At 38.9% G+C, this 16,734-nt stretch overlaps 1 protein-coding gene across 3 annotated transcripts in view; it reads right to left on the bottom strand.

Moving 5' to 3' along the window:
• Positions 1–12,834, bottom strand: part of DEUP1 (deuterosome assembly protein 1) — a 45,293-nt gene extending 32,459 nt beyond the window's left edge. For 2 of the 3 annotated variants that reach the window (XM_071733692.1, XM_071733682.1), the window contains exons 1-3: positions 12,791–12,834; positions 5,615–5,786; positions 4,206–4,301 (exon numbers count right to left, since the gene is read on the bottom strand). In XM_071733692.1, the coding sequence (XP_071589793.1) occupies positions 4,206–4,301; positions 5,615–5,786; positions 12,791–12,834 (312 nt within the window). Of the gene's footprint in view, positions 1–4,205; positions 4,302–5,614; positions 5,787–12,790 lie in introns of those variants that run through there. The other variant, XM_071733699.1, reaches the window with a different exon arrangement.
• Positions 12,835–16,734: the final 3,900 nt, after the last annotated feature.

Here is a 16,734-nt window from a genome sequence, read left to right as displayed (position 1 = left end):
CTAACTGCTCAAGTGAAGCACTGTCTGTAAAAGAAATTACTTCTGGGTAAGTAATTGGAAATGGAATGAAATCCTACTGCACTTATCTGGAATGAGCAACTGAGTTCTTTGTAGATAATAATGTTGACCAAAAAAAAGTCCAGAAAAGATACAGAACAAAAACTGGAGTTAAAAAATTAATCTGGAAGCTTCCTACAGACATTTGAGATGATATTGGGAACTCATAACATGGAACAGCAAAAAGAAGTGAAAAGATGACCAAAAGACAGATTGTGCTAGACTAAAAAGCCTTATGACATGGGGAGGTCCAGAGACAGATTTGACCAACTTGGAATTTCTGACTAGAAGTCCTGTCACACAGACTTGCAGCAGTGAGATGTCACCTTCAAAATGAAATCATAAGTCTTGCAGAAGAGCTGCCTATATTAGAAATTGACCTTGCCAGAGTACACAGTACAGTAAAATATAATGGGTCAGATTATCTAGGCTCAAACAACATGGAACTCATTATCTTTGGAAGAAAGAAATCCTTTTCTAAACACAGGATTTTTGCTCTGCAACATATTGTAACACAGCCTGCCTGGGAAGAGCAAAGCCAGATGAAGACAGGTATTGGACTACTCATGCTAGAAAGACTAGGAAATACAGGATTTAACACTTCAGCAAATTAGTCTAAAAAGGGACAGAATAGCTAAAAGGTGAAACTTGATTTTGAATTTTAGATTTATTTCATGAGAGCAGGACATCTCAGGTGGATTATAGTCTGGATTGTAACACGGACAGAAACTAGAATAAAAGGCAAGAATCTTTCCATTTAATGCTAGATATTTGCTTTAAAAATGAGGTCCAAGGTGTTCTATTTGCATGCTGTACAAAAAAGAAAAAAGAGGTATTTTAGTGAGTTCTGGGGTAGGATTCCTCTAAATTTAGATTTCTGAAAGTTAGATATCCAGACCTGAGCTATTCTGCATTAGAAAAAGTTTCCTCCAAATGCTCAGTCATTTCAACTCTCCTACATTCTTAACATACAATGCCATGACTGTGTTCTAGAGATACCCATTTCCCTTCACTGATTCTAAAGGGAGCCTGAGGTAGCTCAGATGTAGCCATCCAGCTTTTAAAAGTCCACGTGAGGCAATTGGTTACTAAAGAACTTAAAGGAAGAATGGATTCTTGACCTTTAGCCAAGAGTTTTCTGTCATTTTCAAAATTAGAATGACTAAATATTAATATATATATAAAGGAAAAAAGTAATGATGATGAGCCTCTCTAGTTCTTGCTATTTATTATGAAAAGATGCTGTACATTTGAATGTGTGCAGCAGTGTGGCCTAAGTGGCTCACCTTACATATCAGGAATTCTTTCCCTAAAGCAAGAGAAAACCAGGTTTTACTGCATTTACTGCAATTGACAGGAACACAATCAATTCAGTAGGAATTTTTCTCATTAAACAGCTGCTTTTATTAATAGCAAGAGTAAAAGCACCTAGGATCAAGAAGCAGTGCATCAGAGAGAAATTTGTTCTAAAGAGATAAGAATTCTTAAAACTAGAAAAAGTCATCCTTTCTATTCCTACCAAGATTAAGAAGGAACAAAAATTGTGAAGGATTTTCAGAATCCTTCTGCAGAAAAAGAATTACTGATCAATAGTAACACTTGCACCATTTCTGCAAAACTAAATTGTAGCTGTTAAGATTACACAGTGTAGAAGGAGGTAAAACTTTCAAGTGAGAAGAAGAAGCAATGTAAGGAAGAGAAAAAAAGTAAGACAAAGATTAATCTTGTTGGGGAAGCTCTGTCTTTTAGATACAAGTTTATGCAGAAGAAGACAAGGAACAATACATTCATTCTATTGTAGATACTGCAGCACTGTAATTTCAGAAAGAAACTTGAAAAATTGACATAGTAAGAGCTGGAGGAGATGAGTGATTGGGCTACTGTCTAGCACAGGTGCTTGGAAATGTTCTGACAGGCAAACTTATAACTAACTTAGTTCCTCCTAACTTAGGAACTTAACAGTGTCCTTCTTCAGACAGTGTGTACTGGATGGATCTTGCATGAAGAAATATGGTTTAGAGAAGTGGGAGGAACCAGAATCAGAGAATAAAATGTGGAGTCAGTGATGGAAAATTTGGTAAAAGAGAATGAAGCATTTAGAGGCATAGATTGGGAGAGTGATGTATATTCTAAAGACCTAAAAGTAAAAATTTCTTGGATAAAGATAAAAGAAGAAGCAATCAGGAAAGGCAAAGAAAGGTTAGGTGGGGTCTGCATGGTAACTAAAAAGGAGGCATCTGATGAACTGACTGCAACCCTCATTCCACATCCCTCTGTGCTGCTCAGAGGGAAGAGGTAGAACAAATAGTAAACTTAAGCCTGGGAAGAAAGGAGGGGTAAGAGGAAGGTATTTTAAGATTCAGTTCTATTTATCATTACCCTACTCTGATCTGATTGGCAATGAATTAATTTTCCCGATTAATTGCCTGTGGTAGCTGGTGAATGGTGTCTCCCTGTCCTTCTCTCGACCCATGAGACTTTCATTTTCACTCCACTGCCATCCTGAGGAGGAGAGTGGTAGAGCACCACACCATGGGAAAGACTCGTAGGGTAATTAACAGCTTCAGAATCAAAAACATTTGTAAAATGACCAAAATTTCAGTTTCAGAAAATTCAATTTCAGTAAAGTTCTTTGAAACATGTAGCATAAGACCAGTCAGTTTTAGTATGTGATAAAAATAACTGAGAAGTTAAAAATATCACAGGAAATATGAAAAATTATGGGAAAAGAGAGATGTGAGATGTTTTGGGGGATATTATTTATACATCTATTTAGGTGGTAAGTGTTAGCATCTCTAAATGAAAATAAGGATACCAAATTTATGCAAGATGATTCTGCAGTGTGTGATGACTGGAAATTTTTAATTACTTCCAAGGAAGTAATTGGAAATGAAATAGAAAATTACATATCTGGTAGGAGAATCTAGTAAGGAAACTGTAGAATAGCAGGAAAACCAATCTAGACTTGTACATGTTAACTTGTTGAAATCCCAGAGACAGTATAGAGTGAAGTTTGCTAAGAACTGAGCTTCATTATGAAGTGGAAAATAATGAAGAAAAAAAAATACAGGCACAGAGCAAACACAGCCAAATAAAACCATAGAATGCTTTAGGTTGGAAGAAACCTTTAAGGACCACCTTGTTCCAGCCCTACTGCCATGGGCAGAGACACCTTCCCTAGACCAGGTTGCTCAAAGTCCCAGCCAACCTGGCCTTGAACACTTAGAAGGATCCATATGTAAACTCTTAATCTGCTCTCATTTACTTTAACATCATTGCCCCTTCCCCTGTCACTGTAGGCCTTGGTAAAAAGTCTCTCCTCACCTTTCTTGTAAATCTCCTTTAAATATTGAAAGGCTGCTAATAAGGTCTCCCTGATGCCTTCTCCAGGCTGAACAAGAACAAGCCCAACTCTCCCAGCCTGTCTACAGATGTTTCTATCCCTCTAATCATTTTTGTGACCCTTCTTTGGACTTGCTCCAACAGGTTCCTGTCTTTCTTGTCCTGGGGTGCCCAGAGATGGATGCAGTACTTCAGGTAGGGCCTCGTGAGAATGTACTAGAGGGGGAGAATCACCTCCCTGAACCTGGTAGCTATCTTTCTTTTTGTGCAGCCTAGGATATGATTTGATTTCTGGGCTGCTAACACTCACTGAAATAAATAAAGGCAAGACACATTTGCAGTTTCAATAATCCAGGTTACTCTAGTTTTGATTCTATGCTCTGTCATGGAAAGCTATCAGACCACTTCAATGATTTCTGTAAACCCAGCAGACTGAAACCAGAAAACAATATAGCAAAGACATGACAAGAATAGATTCAGTCTTAAAATTAATACTGTGCATCAGAGTCTTATTAACATGCATCTAATTATCTATTTTCTTCATTGACCAACGTTTTAGGTTATTAGTCCAAAGCCAGACAGAATATCTGTCTTCATAACAGCTGTCACAGTCACATCAAAATCCACCCAAAGGGTTGGGACATGTCAGTACAGAAATTATAAAGGAGCCTGGCTGTAAGCTGTATTTATCATTTGTATGACACAATCCAGCTTTCCCAAATTCATGAAGCTACATCTATAGCATTAAGCATATATAAGTTCTTTATACTGCAATCATGAAAAAATGAAATGTACGTTTTTCTTACTTGAGATTTCAGTGCTTGAAGCTGAGTTTCATAATTCTGAGCCATTTCATATTTACTTTTTTGTAAGTCTTCCAGTTTCTGTCGAAGCATTCCTACCTACAGTTAGAACAAGCATTCAAATTTACCTTTTCTGAAGTGTTTCAAAAGGTGTCGTTTGTGGAATAGTAATTTGGAACTTTGAAAGAAGATTGTTGCTTAAAAGATAGATATTAAAAATATATATTCATTCAGAAGCTTAACAATAAGACTGGGTACCACAAACCCAGACTGTATCAACATCAAGACAAGAATGTTATAGTTATCTTATGATTTAATGACAATATGGTATGACAGTGTCATGAAAGACCATTTAATGGAAGCATTTCTGACCCCAAAATATGAATGAACTGCTGTGCCCCACTGTGAAAATTTTGATGGAATGGCTTGTATAATAATTTAAATTACTTTCAGCTACTTATGTAAAATTATTGGGAGATTCTGCAGACTTATTTCAGCTCCCTAATACACTGCCATTTGAGATATCTTGAATTATGTGAGTTCCACAAGGATCTTAGAGTTCTGGCAAAGAGCATACATGACACCTATGTTCTTCTGGAGGGCCAGATGGAAGCTAGGTGGAATATAATAAAATATTTCAGATAATATCTCTCTACAGGCAAATAAATGGAGGCTTTGAAGACTGGATAGCTGAATTATTTTCTTGGCTTCTGTAACTGCAGTGACTAAGGCCAAATCCATAGTTGGTCATTAGGAAGAGTTATTTCATTCTCAAAACTCCCAATGGCGGTTTACACACCTAGCTCAGACAAGGATACCCATGTGTAAATTCCTAACTTCAGATGCCTGGAACTAGAACAGAAAGCTGTGCAGGAAACCTGCAGGGTTTACTGATGCTTCTCAATGAATATTCAGCACATGAAACTGTGAACAGGTAAGCCAAGGTTTTCATTTTGATAAGCAAATCTAAGTGGTAATATAATTTAGATCTTTACTATTACATACAAAGACAGTATATCACATAAAATGATAAAAATCACGTATAAACAGGAATTACAAAGACATAATTTTGTGAAACTTTTTGTATATTTCCATTTAAAATTTCTGATGAAATTGTTGTCATTTAGAAAAAAACATGAAATTATCTTTTTTACAGCTAAGCCGAGAACATTTAATTTAGACTTCAGGGAAATAGAAGAAATGTGACACTTTCACTGACATTTTTACAATCACTTTTCAGAACAGAAGCACACTTTGAAACAAAACACAACGGATAATTAGTGACCTTTAAGGGGTGTTTGATATTTTTACATGACAGAACAAAATGGTCTCCTCATAGAGCATTTAGAGCATACTATTAGCTAACTCCCTGAATAAATACTTTCTTTACAGAATGTGACATTCTCAAATACCTCTTGACCTTTTTGATCCAGTTTGCTTTGGGCACCTGCTAATTCTTTATCCTGGATATCCATCTTTGCTTCTAAAGCTTTCATCTTCCTTTCCCATTCCACTTTCTTGCTGTTTACCATGATGTCAATTTGATGCACTAACTCCTGAAGTTCAGTTTCATGTGGTGAAGCTCTAATAATGAAAAAAAAAGACATTAATTTTAAAAATAAAGAATAAGGGAGAAAACAAGTTTTTATTTATATTGTTGACTTTTTAATTTATTTCTGGTGGAAAAAAACACTTTTCAACAGTCGAAAGAAAGAAACAGGAAGTTAATGATATATTCAAATGTAGGTGGAATCTCACTTCACCTATCTTTTTGCCCAGCTTAAATGATGTTTGGTGTGCTCTTGTTCTTTCAGGGATGAACTATCAAATGAGCATAATTTGACATTATCCAAGCCCAAATATCAATGGAAAAAAGTAGGAGAAGATGAATATTAAGTTGCTTATGGGCACAGGACTTCCCACTGTGGGTACATAATGATGGAAGCAAGTTTGTTGGAGGAAGTTAGTAAATAGCTGGCCTGAAAGTCAGACACAATTCTTCATTATCAGATCAACTTTTACCCTCTGCTTTCCCATTCTCATTGTAAAAAAAAAAACAAAAACCCCAAACTTAATTAACAAGGTAACTTCTATAATAACAGTAAGATTTTAGTCTACTAGGAAACACAGAAGTGAGTGCATTTTCTAAAAGAACTTGTCTTTGGGGGACCAGGTGCTGGATTTTATAGGCTTTTGTACAATATCAGCAACATAAGCATCAGATTTTTTCTCAGATTTCTGAGATTAAATTTGGAATACATCCCTTACACTATGACTTCACTGTCAGCAAAAGACAACATCTTACACTCTTGGTTTAGGAATATGATGTGTCCTAAGTAACAAATAATGATATATGGTTAATATATAGTATTTTAGAAGGGTAATCAGGAACTAAAATCAGTCCAAGTTGCCCTCTTAGTTGCCCTCATATACAATCCCTTACACAGGAGAAGTATTTAAAAAAAATGGAACTTTTTTTGGACAGTGTCAACCTATATTTAAATCAGTTGGTATATATCCTCAGGTATATACAAAGTATCTGAATTTTAATATGAAGATCTCTTTATTGCATATGCATTCCAACTCTGCATTTGAATATAAGAAAAAAAATTAAAATAAAAATTGAAACTAAATATTTTATAGAAATTTTGGCTGTGGATACTTATTATGCAAGAAATTCCATAATTCTTTCTACATTCTAAAATTTTCTATTTGTAGAAATTACTATTTCCCATCAAAATAATGGAGTCTTTCTGGTGTATGTAAGAGGTTTTTTTCTTGAAGTGCTTTGGAGAGTTTGTTGCCCAGTTAACCTTGACTGTTTTATGAATTGATATCTCCTCTGAATCTGTAAGCTTATGGTTGGCATTGCAGTTTTGCAGTGATTTATTTAAGACAGAAACTTTCTAGAACTCATGCATCTTTTCAACTTTCAGTGAAACAATCCAGATAGAAAAAAAATTATATCATAAATAAAATTGTTTATTGGAATGTTCCTGAATATTTTATTTTCCTGACTTACTGCCTCTAATCCACTTAACCTAGAACTCTAGGGTCTGGGGAAAAGGAGACAATGCACACTCTAGACTAATTCCTCCACATAAAATAAAGGGGAATATATTGTCCTTTGTGAATCTTTAAAGACTTCAACTTGATCTCAGTTTACTTAAACTGAGATACAAGAGCAGAATTAGACACTTTTTTTGGTAAAAGCCTTTAGGAGACTTACCACTGCAATGCTTAATTCATGTAATTTACTGAAATAATGTTATTTTTATCAATTTAATTTTAAAAAAAGCACTACAAATTCTAAGCATTTTTTGTATGTTCATAGCTCATAAAATGTTGGAATGTATATATTTTTATCTGTGGGGCATCTAAAGGGGCATGTGTCTCACTGGAATGAAGGAAAATCCCTCACTGACTGCTCTTAGGCACCAGAATATGTTGAATTTAAAATTTGTGGAGAGTAACATCTCTTCCATTTCGCTTTCTGTAATCATGTAATTTTCACACTATTTTTCAATGGCATCTATTATCTGTATATCATGCTTGCATATGAGTTAGCTATTGATAAACTTCTTTACTTCATTTCTAGTGCCTTATAATCCTTAATAAGTTTGCAGTCCTTCTAATACCTCTGTGGCATGATGGTTTGTTAGGATCAGCACAGCTGTTTCCTGAAATTAAGCATGGCTGTTATTTTATGGAATAACTGCCACAGACACACAGTGTCACACAGTGACAATAGATAGAGCAGCTTCTGACCACTGTAGCAGTAACCTACATGAGGTAAGCAGTGTGCCTGTAAGGACTCCATCCTCAGCAATACTGGAGAAGATTTCAATACCCAAAATTAGCACACAGTGACAGCACAGAATGCCATTTTGTGTCACAAATATGCCAATCTGGCACATGTTCTGGGGGGACATGGTAACCAAGAACATGCCAAGAAATTAGAAACTCTACTTTTTCACCTTGTGTGAATATTAGCATGAAAATTCTTCCTTTCTTTTCTGGAAATCTTTCATATCCCAGCTGTCCATCCAGCTCTCCAAATGTCTGCCCTCCCACTGCCCATGAAATATACTGAAGTTACCTGTCTGCAGACTATGCCCTGGGTCAAGTCCTGGTCCCACACACTGCCTTTCCTAACCTGCATGCTCAACTTCTGACTGCAATACAATGAAAAGAATTGCTTAACATGAGTTTTTTCTTATTTGATATATTTTTTTGGAGATTAAGAGGTGCATATCTGTCTTCTGAAAATTACAGGAAAAATCTGCTAGATTCACTGTATCATAATTAAAACACAATAATTTTTTTAAAAATTAAAATTATTTGAAACATTTTTATTTCAATGAATCCTTGAACTTTTAACATTATCAATATTGTTTGGAAAGGCTTTTAAAATAGAGTCATAAATCTTAAAGCCTTTTTAATGTTAAAGCTGCTAGCAATGCTATTTTAAAATTTAATATGAGTCACAGAATGACGATAACTGATGTGCAAGCAAGTAGCACACTGTGATGTACATACCACTAAACAAAAATCCCCCCTCTTTAAGTTCCTGGAACCTATCTCAGAATAGCATCAATGATGCAGCAAACTTTGACTCCCTCTGTGTGGAATATAAAACGCAATTTTAAAAACAGAACATGAAGTGGTACTGCTGAACAACCTTTCCTGTGATACTGCTGTAAGGACACAGGCCCTTCCAGCCTCATGTATCATCAGGAGGCAACGCTTTGGTGAATGTTTTGCCTCCACCAGCAATGACTCAGATAACCAATTTCAGCCTTCAGAAACAGGTACTTTCTTTACTGTGTGTCACATGCATCATCTAAATGTTATTATGGAAGAGCAAATGCAACCTCTAGCCTGGATCATCAGGTTATTTTTTCAGATCCACCACAGTTATCTTTCTCTCAAGTTTAATCTATTATTTTCAGATCAGCCTCCACAAGACAAGTTCTGCAGAATTTGCTATAAAAATTTCTCTCAAAAGTTCTTGCATGTTTCTTGAACCCAGAACCTCCGACACATACATGGGAGGTGCTGAAGGAAACAACCCTTCTGTTTTGTTCAGCTCCAGGCACAAGTACAGGCTGCGGGGAGAACGATGGAGAGCAGCCCTGAGGAAAAGGACTTGTGGGTGGTAGTGGATGAGAAGCTCAACATGAGCCACCAGTGTGTGCTCACAGCCCAGAAGTCCAACAGGATTCTGGGCTTCATCAGAAGCAGTATGGCCAGCAGGGTGAGGGAGGTGATTCTGCCCCTATGCTCTGCTCTGGTGAGGCCACACCTGGAATACCGAGTCCACCTTTGGAGCTCCCAGCACAGGAAAGATGTTGACCTGTTGGAGAGGGTCCATGGAAGGGCCACACAGATGATCAGAGGGCTGGAGCACCTCTACTCTGAAGACAGGCTGAGAGAGTTGGGGCTATTCAACCTGGGGAAGAGAAGGCTCCAGGGAGACCTTATTGTGGCCTTCCAGTACATGAAGGGGCTACAGGAAAGCTGGAGTGGGGTTTTCACCAGAGCAGGTAGTGACAGGACAAGGGGTAGTGATTTTAAACTGAAAGAAGGTACATTTAGGTTAGATATTAGGAAAAAATTCTACATCATGAGGGCAGTAAGGTACTGGAATGGATTGCCTAGGGAGGTTGTGGCTGCCCCCTCCCTGGGAGGGTTCACACCAGGTTGGATGGGGCTTTGTGCAACCTGATCTTGTGGGAAGTGTCCCTGCCATGGGAAGGGAGTTGGATCTTGATGATCTTTAAGGTCCCTTCCATCCAAAACTATTCTAAGATTCTATGAACCTGAAACAGCCTCTCAGTCTATCTTCTCTGATTCCTTACCTAGATCCAGTGGGTACACCTGCAGCTGAAAAAGGGAAGCTGTATCTGAGGCTGTAAATTGCTGTTGCTGTTTTACTACCAGCACTGCTTTGCATCATGGCTGTAGCATTGCAAAAAAATCTATATAAATATGTATCCCCACCTACTAGCATAAAGTTACTACTACCTACTGTAACTATTATTTTAGTCCTTACAATGATTTTAAAACAGTGTTAATTATTCCCTTTATAATATGGCCATCATGTCGTATCACAATAATGAGAATTTACTTGATGTGGCCTGCAGGAAATACTGGTAAAATTTGTTTAATATGCCATCACATAAATAACACACAAAGAAGATTTTCCATAAAATGAAGTATGGGGTTTTAAACCCATATGTATTAGGAGTTCCTGCTTTGCTGAATGCATACATCAAATGGATTCGTCCATACATGGACGTTATGACCTGTGCATAAGCAAGTGGCAGCTATTTTTTGTTGTTTTTGCACTTACTTTGAAATAGCTCAAAACACTCATAGGTATTTAATTTTTAAGACTATGTAGGCAAAGCTCCTGGTCTTCATTTATTCTATTCCCATGTTAGTGAAAATAGAGATTATTGATACTCTGCTGTCATTAATAACTAATTAACTTTATGCTTCCAAATTTAGACCAAACAAAATCCAGATCATAAGCTCTAGCATCTGCAGGCCCATATCACAAATGATTGTTGTGCTAGTTAGACTTTTCTAGCTCTATTTACATGTCTTTTGCTTTGGAGTTCTGCACAGATCTGTATTTTTCTGATTTTTTAATAGACATAGAAAGAATTATTGTCCATACATCTTAGAGTAAGGTTGTAATACAGAAAGTGACATTTTAAGTAGTACTTGGTTCATACTGTCAGTCTCCACTTCATGCCTTTTTCCCTTATCAACCATATTTGCTGACAAAAAGGTAAGTCTGTAAAACCACCTTTATGCAAACATAAGAAAAACCTATGCAGAATGATGTTAACAAAGATTTCCATCTTACACAGTACATTCATTAATTTTTGATGCTAAACCCAGCTTCAAGTGCCAATGATAATTCCTTTTCTCTTCTTAAATGTTGATTTAAAAATAGGAAATATATAAGCCAGTTGTGATACAATAGTCCATTAGAATCTTCCATCCTGAAGTTCCATTGTATCAACTATAATTAATTTATTACCTAATTTATGCCATACAGAATCATAAGCACATGTGGATGGATTATTTGTAATTTATGAGTTCTTACAGCTGGGATGTAATTCCCATTACTTCCACCACCATTATTCAGCCATCTTATCAGATTCCACAGCTACCTTTATCATCTCTGGATTTCTATCAGCAGACACTGAAATGAATGTTGGCTATCGTTGGATGTGTATTCTAAGCTTCTCTTCCAAATTCTTTGCATAATTAATGGAAATAAATACCTACCTAGAATACATGGGTTATGGTAGGACAAATCACTCTCTAGGTTTATCCACAGTGGCCTGAAATTTCACATGCATAAATTGTAACAAAAGCCAGGCAGGACCGGAGCCCCTGAGATCGGCTTCTGATTTGTTAAAATTGTATCCAAAAAGTAGCAACATTTTGTTGTTTTTTTTTTTTTTAAATTCAAGTTTTATATGACCATATTTACCAATAATATCCTAAACAAAACCAATGCTTCTCAAAGCCACAAAAAGTTCATAGTAATATATCATGTCCTGTCATGACATGTCATATCATATGACAATACACAATATAACAGAATAGAATAGAGTAGAATATTTCCACTGAAGCATTTTTTTCCTATCATATCTATCAAAATAGCATGTATTATTCTTTAATACAACAGAGCACACTTTCAAATCCTAGTAAAACTTTCTTGGGCCAGCATAAGGTGTGATAGATTATGCATGTTTCCATTGTTTTAAGCAATACTTTTACTCTTAATAGATATCATATTACCTTGAACTGCTTCTTAGTAATAATGATAGAAGAAATTGTTTTACATGAGAAATAAGTAATAAGTTTATTTTTATATTATGATAAATGTTCTATTTAGTTCACTCTGTGGGGAAGTACCTTTTTTATTGCTGTGTTCCTTGAGCAGGCTGGACGAGATGAGGTCCAACATCAAATCTCACTCACCTTTACACTTCACATTTCAGTTCTGTGCTGTACGAATATTTTTTTAGACTAACACTAAAGGAATAGAACTTGGATTATGTCAAGAAAAGATGATTGTGTTGTGATGAAAAGTGCACTTAATATTTGGGAAGAATAATTGTAGTTATAACCTGTACAAAGACAGACTAGGGCTTAAGAAATTAATAGCCTTGGTTTTAAGATTTCTGAATGTTTTAAGTGCTGTGATATGTAAGTTTATACTGCTGTAGCCTACAACCTGAAGTATTTTTTGAAAAACAGTTTAAATAACAATTCTTACCATGTTAGTAAAACTCCACATAGTTTTCATTTTTCTCCCTTTTGTTCAGGTGTGAATTTTAAAAAAATGTCACTAATAGGAACAGTCAACAGATTATTAGCTGTAGCAGTTAGATGTGTTCCCTTTAGCAGTAACCCCTCAGTGCACAGAGAGGGTAGAGGGAAAAATTGAGAATCACATTTGGTTCTAACACACTTAATGTTTTGTTTTTCACATTTAAAAAAAGTCCACATAATCCAGTTCCATTATATATTCAACCTCCAGACAATAAGTCACTACTTACTTAGTGACAACTTGTTCCTGAAATACTTCCAAATCCTGATCCATGTTTCTGATCACCTTTTTGACCTGTCAAAACAACAAAAAATAAATAATTCAGATTTTTAGATGTGTGCATTTTTATAGCCAGTTACTGCACACTGGGTAGTTCTATGCCTTTGGTTTCTGTAATTCTCCCATCACAAGCAAGAGGGGCAGAACACAGCTCTAGTGGGCAAGATGAATACTTCTGGAGTAATCTCAGCAGCTCTTGCCTTGGTGCAGCAACAAGATTACCCTGAGAATAGCACTGGCTTTCCATGAGGGAACTTGTTTTGGACACATTATGTCAATAATTTGCCAAGACACTTTAAAACACATAAGCCTTAGTTTGTCATAGATACATGGCTGTACTCAGCAACCATTTCTCACACCTTCACACACACTCATTAACCTATACCCAGGCTGTAATTGTTCTAAAACACAATTTTGGACTTCCATTGCCTATTCACTCCCTTCTTTAGCAGATCCTGCACTCAGACACTCAGCAGACGGCTGCCAGGATCAGTCTGGTTCTGTGGGTCCCGCAGGACACAAGGAGGTGGCTGTGTGCAAGAACAGCAACCAACCCCAGAACAGGTGACAGGGTGGCACGAAACAGCCCCACTTCCTCGTGGGGCTGAGCAGTGGGGCTCTCAAGGACGTGGGTACCAATGCCTATGGATGTGCAGACCACAGAGGGTACCAGCACCTCAGGTGACACTACCATAGGAGAATCAGCCCTGGCACCACAGGAGACCAAAGCACCTGAGGTGACACCGGGACAGCCTTTGCTGTGCAAGGCACCTGAGGAGCCGGGGGCACCCACGTCCCCCCGGGTGGGGTCCCCGCGGCGGGACAGGCGATGCCGCGGCCGCCCCCTCCCCAGCCGTTACCTGACGCGCGCCTCCCGCCGCTCCCTGCGCTGCCGCCGCTCTCCCGGTGCCGACTGCCGTGCCCCGCAAACCGATCCCTCCCGCTCTCCCATCCCGCCCCGGCTCCCGCCCGCCGCCCTCCCGGCCCCGCTGCTCCCAGCGGCCGTTGCGGACACTCCGGACGGCTTCTCCCGTCGCCGCAGCAACGGCGAGGGCGGCAGGTCGAGGCGGGAAAGCCCGGGCTGGGCCGAAGGGCGAACCCCGCGCCCGGGTCCGGCTGGGGGCTGTGGCAGGGCCCGGCGGGGCTGTGGCTGCTGTCCGCCAAGGGACGGGGTGTCCCGGGGCAGGGAGCGGCTGTGGCACACGGGGAGCGGCCCGGACACCACGGTGTCATTCGGGTCTTTTGCAGGGCCCCGCCGCTCTCCAGCAGCCACCCCTCCCCTTGGAGAAATCTGTTCACCTCAGGAAATGCTGCTCCGGGTAAAGAAGTTTTGCTTTAACATAATTTAAGAAATCATTAGGTGGTGTTTTTGTTTTATTTTGTTTTGGGTTTTTTTCCCCTTTAGTAATAAAACTGTATTTCCCCCTTTATTAATTAATTGTAATAAACCAGTTATTACTAGATAATGAAAAGGATGAATCATACAATCACAGAATGGTTTGGGTTGGAAGGGACCTTGCAGATCCTCTAGTTCCATCCCCCTGCATGGGCAGGGACACTTCCCACCAGACCAGGGTGTTCATGGCCCCATCCAGCCTGGCACTGAACACTTCCAGGGAGGGGGCAGCCACAGCTTCTCTGGGTGGCCTGTGCCAGTGTCTCACCAACCTCACATGGAAGAATTTCTTCCTAATATCCAATCTAAATCTAACATCTTACAGTTTGAGACTGTTACCCCTCATCCTATCACTACACTCTATGATCAAGAGTCATAGAACCATAGAATCACAGAATGTTAGGGGTTCGGAAGAGACCTCTGGAGGTGATGGAGTCAAACCCCTCTGCCAAAGCAGGATCAGCTGGGCCAGGTCACACAGTCCCTTCTCATCTTTCCTCTAGCTCTAAGGCCTCCCTGGAGCCTTCTCTTCTCCAGGCTGAACAACCCCAGCTCTTTCAGCTCTCCAGCCCTCTGATCATCTTCATGATGATCCCTCTGCTGGACCTGCTCAAGCAGGTTCATGTCTTTCTTACAATGGAGAAGCTTGAGCTGGACACAGTGCTCCCAGTGGAGTCTCAGGAAAGCAGGATAGAGGAGGAGACTCACCCCTCTCAACCTAACAGACACAATGTCCTGCATTACCTTCTTAAATGCCTCAACATCTTTGAGTGGTAGCACTTGCTGTCCCTTTCTGCAATCATTAGCTGGAATTCTTTTGACATCCTCTCATCTGATTCTCTCCTGTGCTTACTGAGGATGGTAGGAAGCTGTTGTGCTTGGTTCACCTTACATCTTCATTCTCACCTGCTGTCAATGGGTTTTTCTTTTCATCTTGCTGTATCATCCCACTCTTCATTTGTGGGCTACTTCAGGTAATACATGTTTTTCTATGTTGCAAAGAGAAGAAATAAAACTAAAGATCGCTGATCTCTGAAGCTGGGAGGATGGGAGCAAGGTGGGCACAAAGGTGGGGGGAAACATAAAAAATGGTGTTAGTTAACTAACCTGGAATCAATCCTATTCTGTAAACCTATCTCCCTGCCTGTTATGTTACCCAGCTGCTGGGTAAAAGTGTCTTCTAAGAATTCTGAAGCATTTATAAATGAGAAAGGGTGAGTCCTGTGGGCAGGTTTGGAACATTACCACAAATTGCCTAAATACACAGCTCAGACTGTGTGGCACTGACAGGAGCAGGAACGTTGCAGATGTGGCAGCAAGGCTATTGACATGGAGCTGTCTTGCATAATAGCTGAATGTGAAGGGGCTGGTGAGGAAATGCAGTCAATAGTGAGGCTGAATGTAGACATTACCCTTTCATTTCTAAATGACTGGCTATGCTTTTGTAAAATGACTTCAAATAATTTTTGAGATATTGTGCAAACAATCTATGTTTAGATGACACTTCTCTTTAAATTTTTATGGACTTCAGTCTGTCTTATTCAACAACAAAGCACTTCTAAGAACGACAAACTTCAGCAGTTTACAATGATAATTTGTGCTTCCAAACTTGGGGTTTATAGATCGCTGCAAATACCAGAGATTTTTTCTACCAGAAACAATTCACTTTGTATTTTTTGTTCTGAAATTGCATGGAGCATTTTAGGGAGTTGCTAGTCTATTTAGTACACTACATTTTTATCTTCTGTCTTGTTTTGCTTGTCCTGTTTACTTATATCAGCCAAGTGAAATGCATTTTTTATATCAATTCTAAGGAATAATATATTTCACTTGGTCCTACCCACTGTGCTGAGGTAGATGGTTTCAATAGAAGCAGAAATAATGTTACAGGTTATGAATTATGAAATGCCGAGGGATGGGCAGCCCAGGCCATGGTGAGGAGCAGATCTGAGGTGACTCTGGAAGGGAAGTCAGCAAAATTAAGAGCAGTGAGGTGCGATGCTGAGCCCAGGCACAGCTCCACCACTGGTCAGACAGAGCCCAGGGGCATGGCCCTGAGCTGAAATGCTGCTCCTGAGCTGAGGACACAGACCCCAAACACAGCAGCTCCTGGCTCTGCCTTGTACCCACGTTATGGCTGCACCATGTCAGAGCTGGGCTTGGGGACAGGCAGCTGAGCCCTTAGGGAAGAAAGGAGGAAGCTGTGGGACCTCTTGCTGCACTCAGAGCCCTCAAAATATTATCTTCATTGCTCTTCTGTAATTGCACTTTTCTTCATTATTTACTTACTGTCATTAATGTGAAGAAATCACACTGAAACATTTTGATAGCTGACATGTTTGAAATATCATTTCTTTTAATTGAAACACTCTGGTAAGATGCATTTTATATAGTGGAATTTAAATAATTAGGATGATTTAAATTGTGTACTAGAAATAGTTTTAAATGTAGTTTCCATCCACTTTCCATGTATTCATCTGCATCATTTTCTGTATTCA

The sequence above is a fragment of the Heliangelus exortis genome, chromosome 1, assembly GCF_036169615.1.
Source record: "Heliangelus exortis chromosome 1, bHelExo1.hap1, whole genome shotgun sequence".
Lineage (NCBI taxonomy): Eukaryota > Metazoa > Chordata > Aves > Apodiformes > Trochilidae > Heliangelus > Heliangelus exortis.
This window is presented reverse-complemented; position numbering and strand designations above follow the sequence as displayed.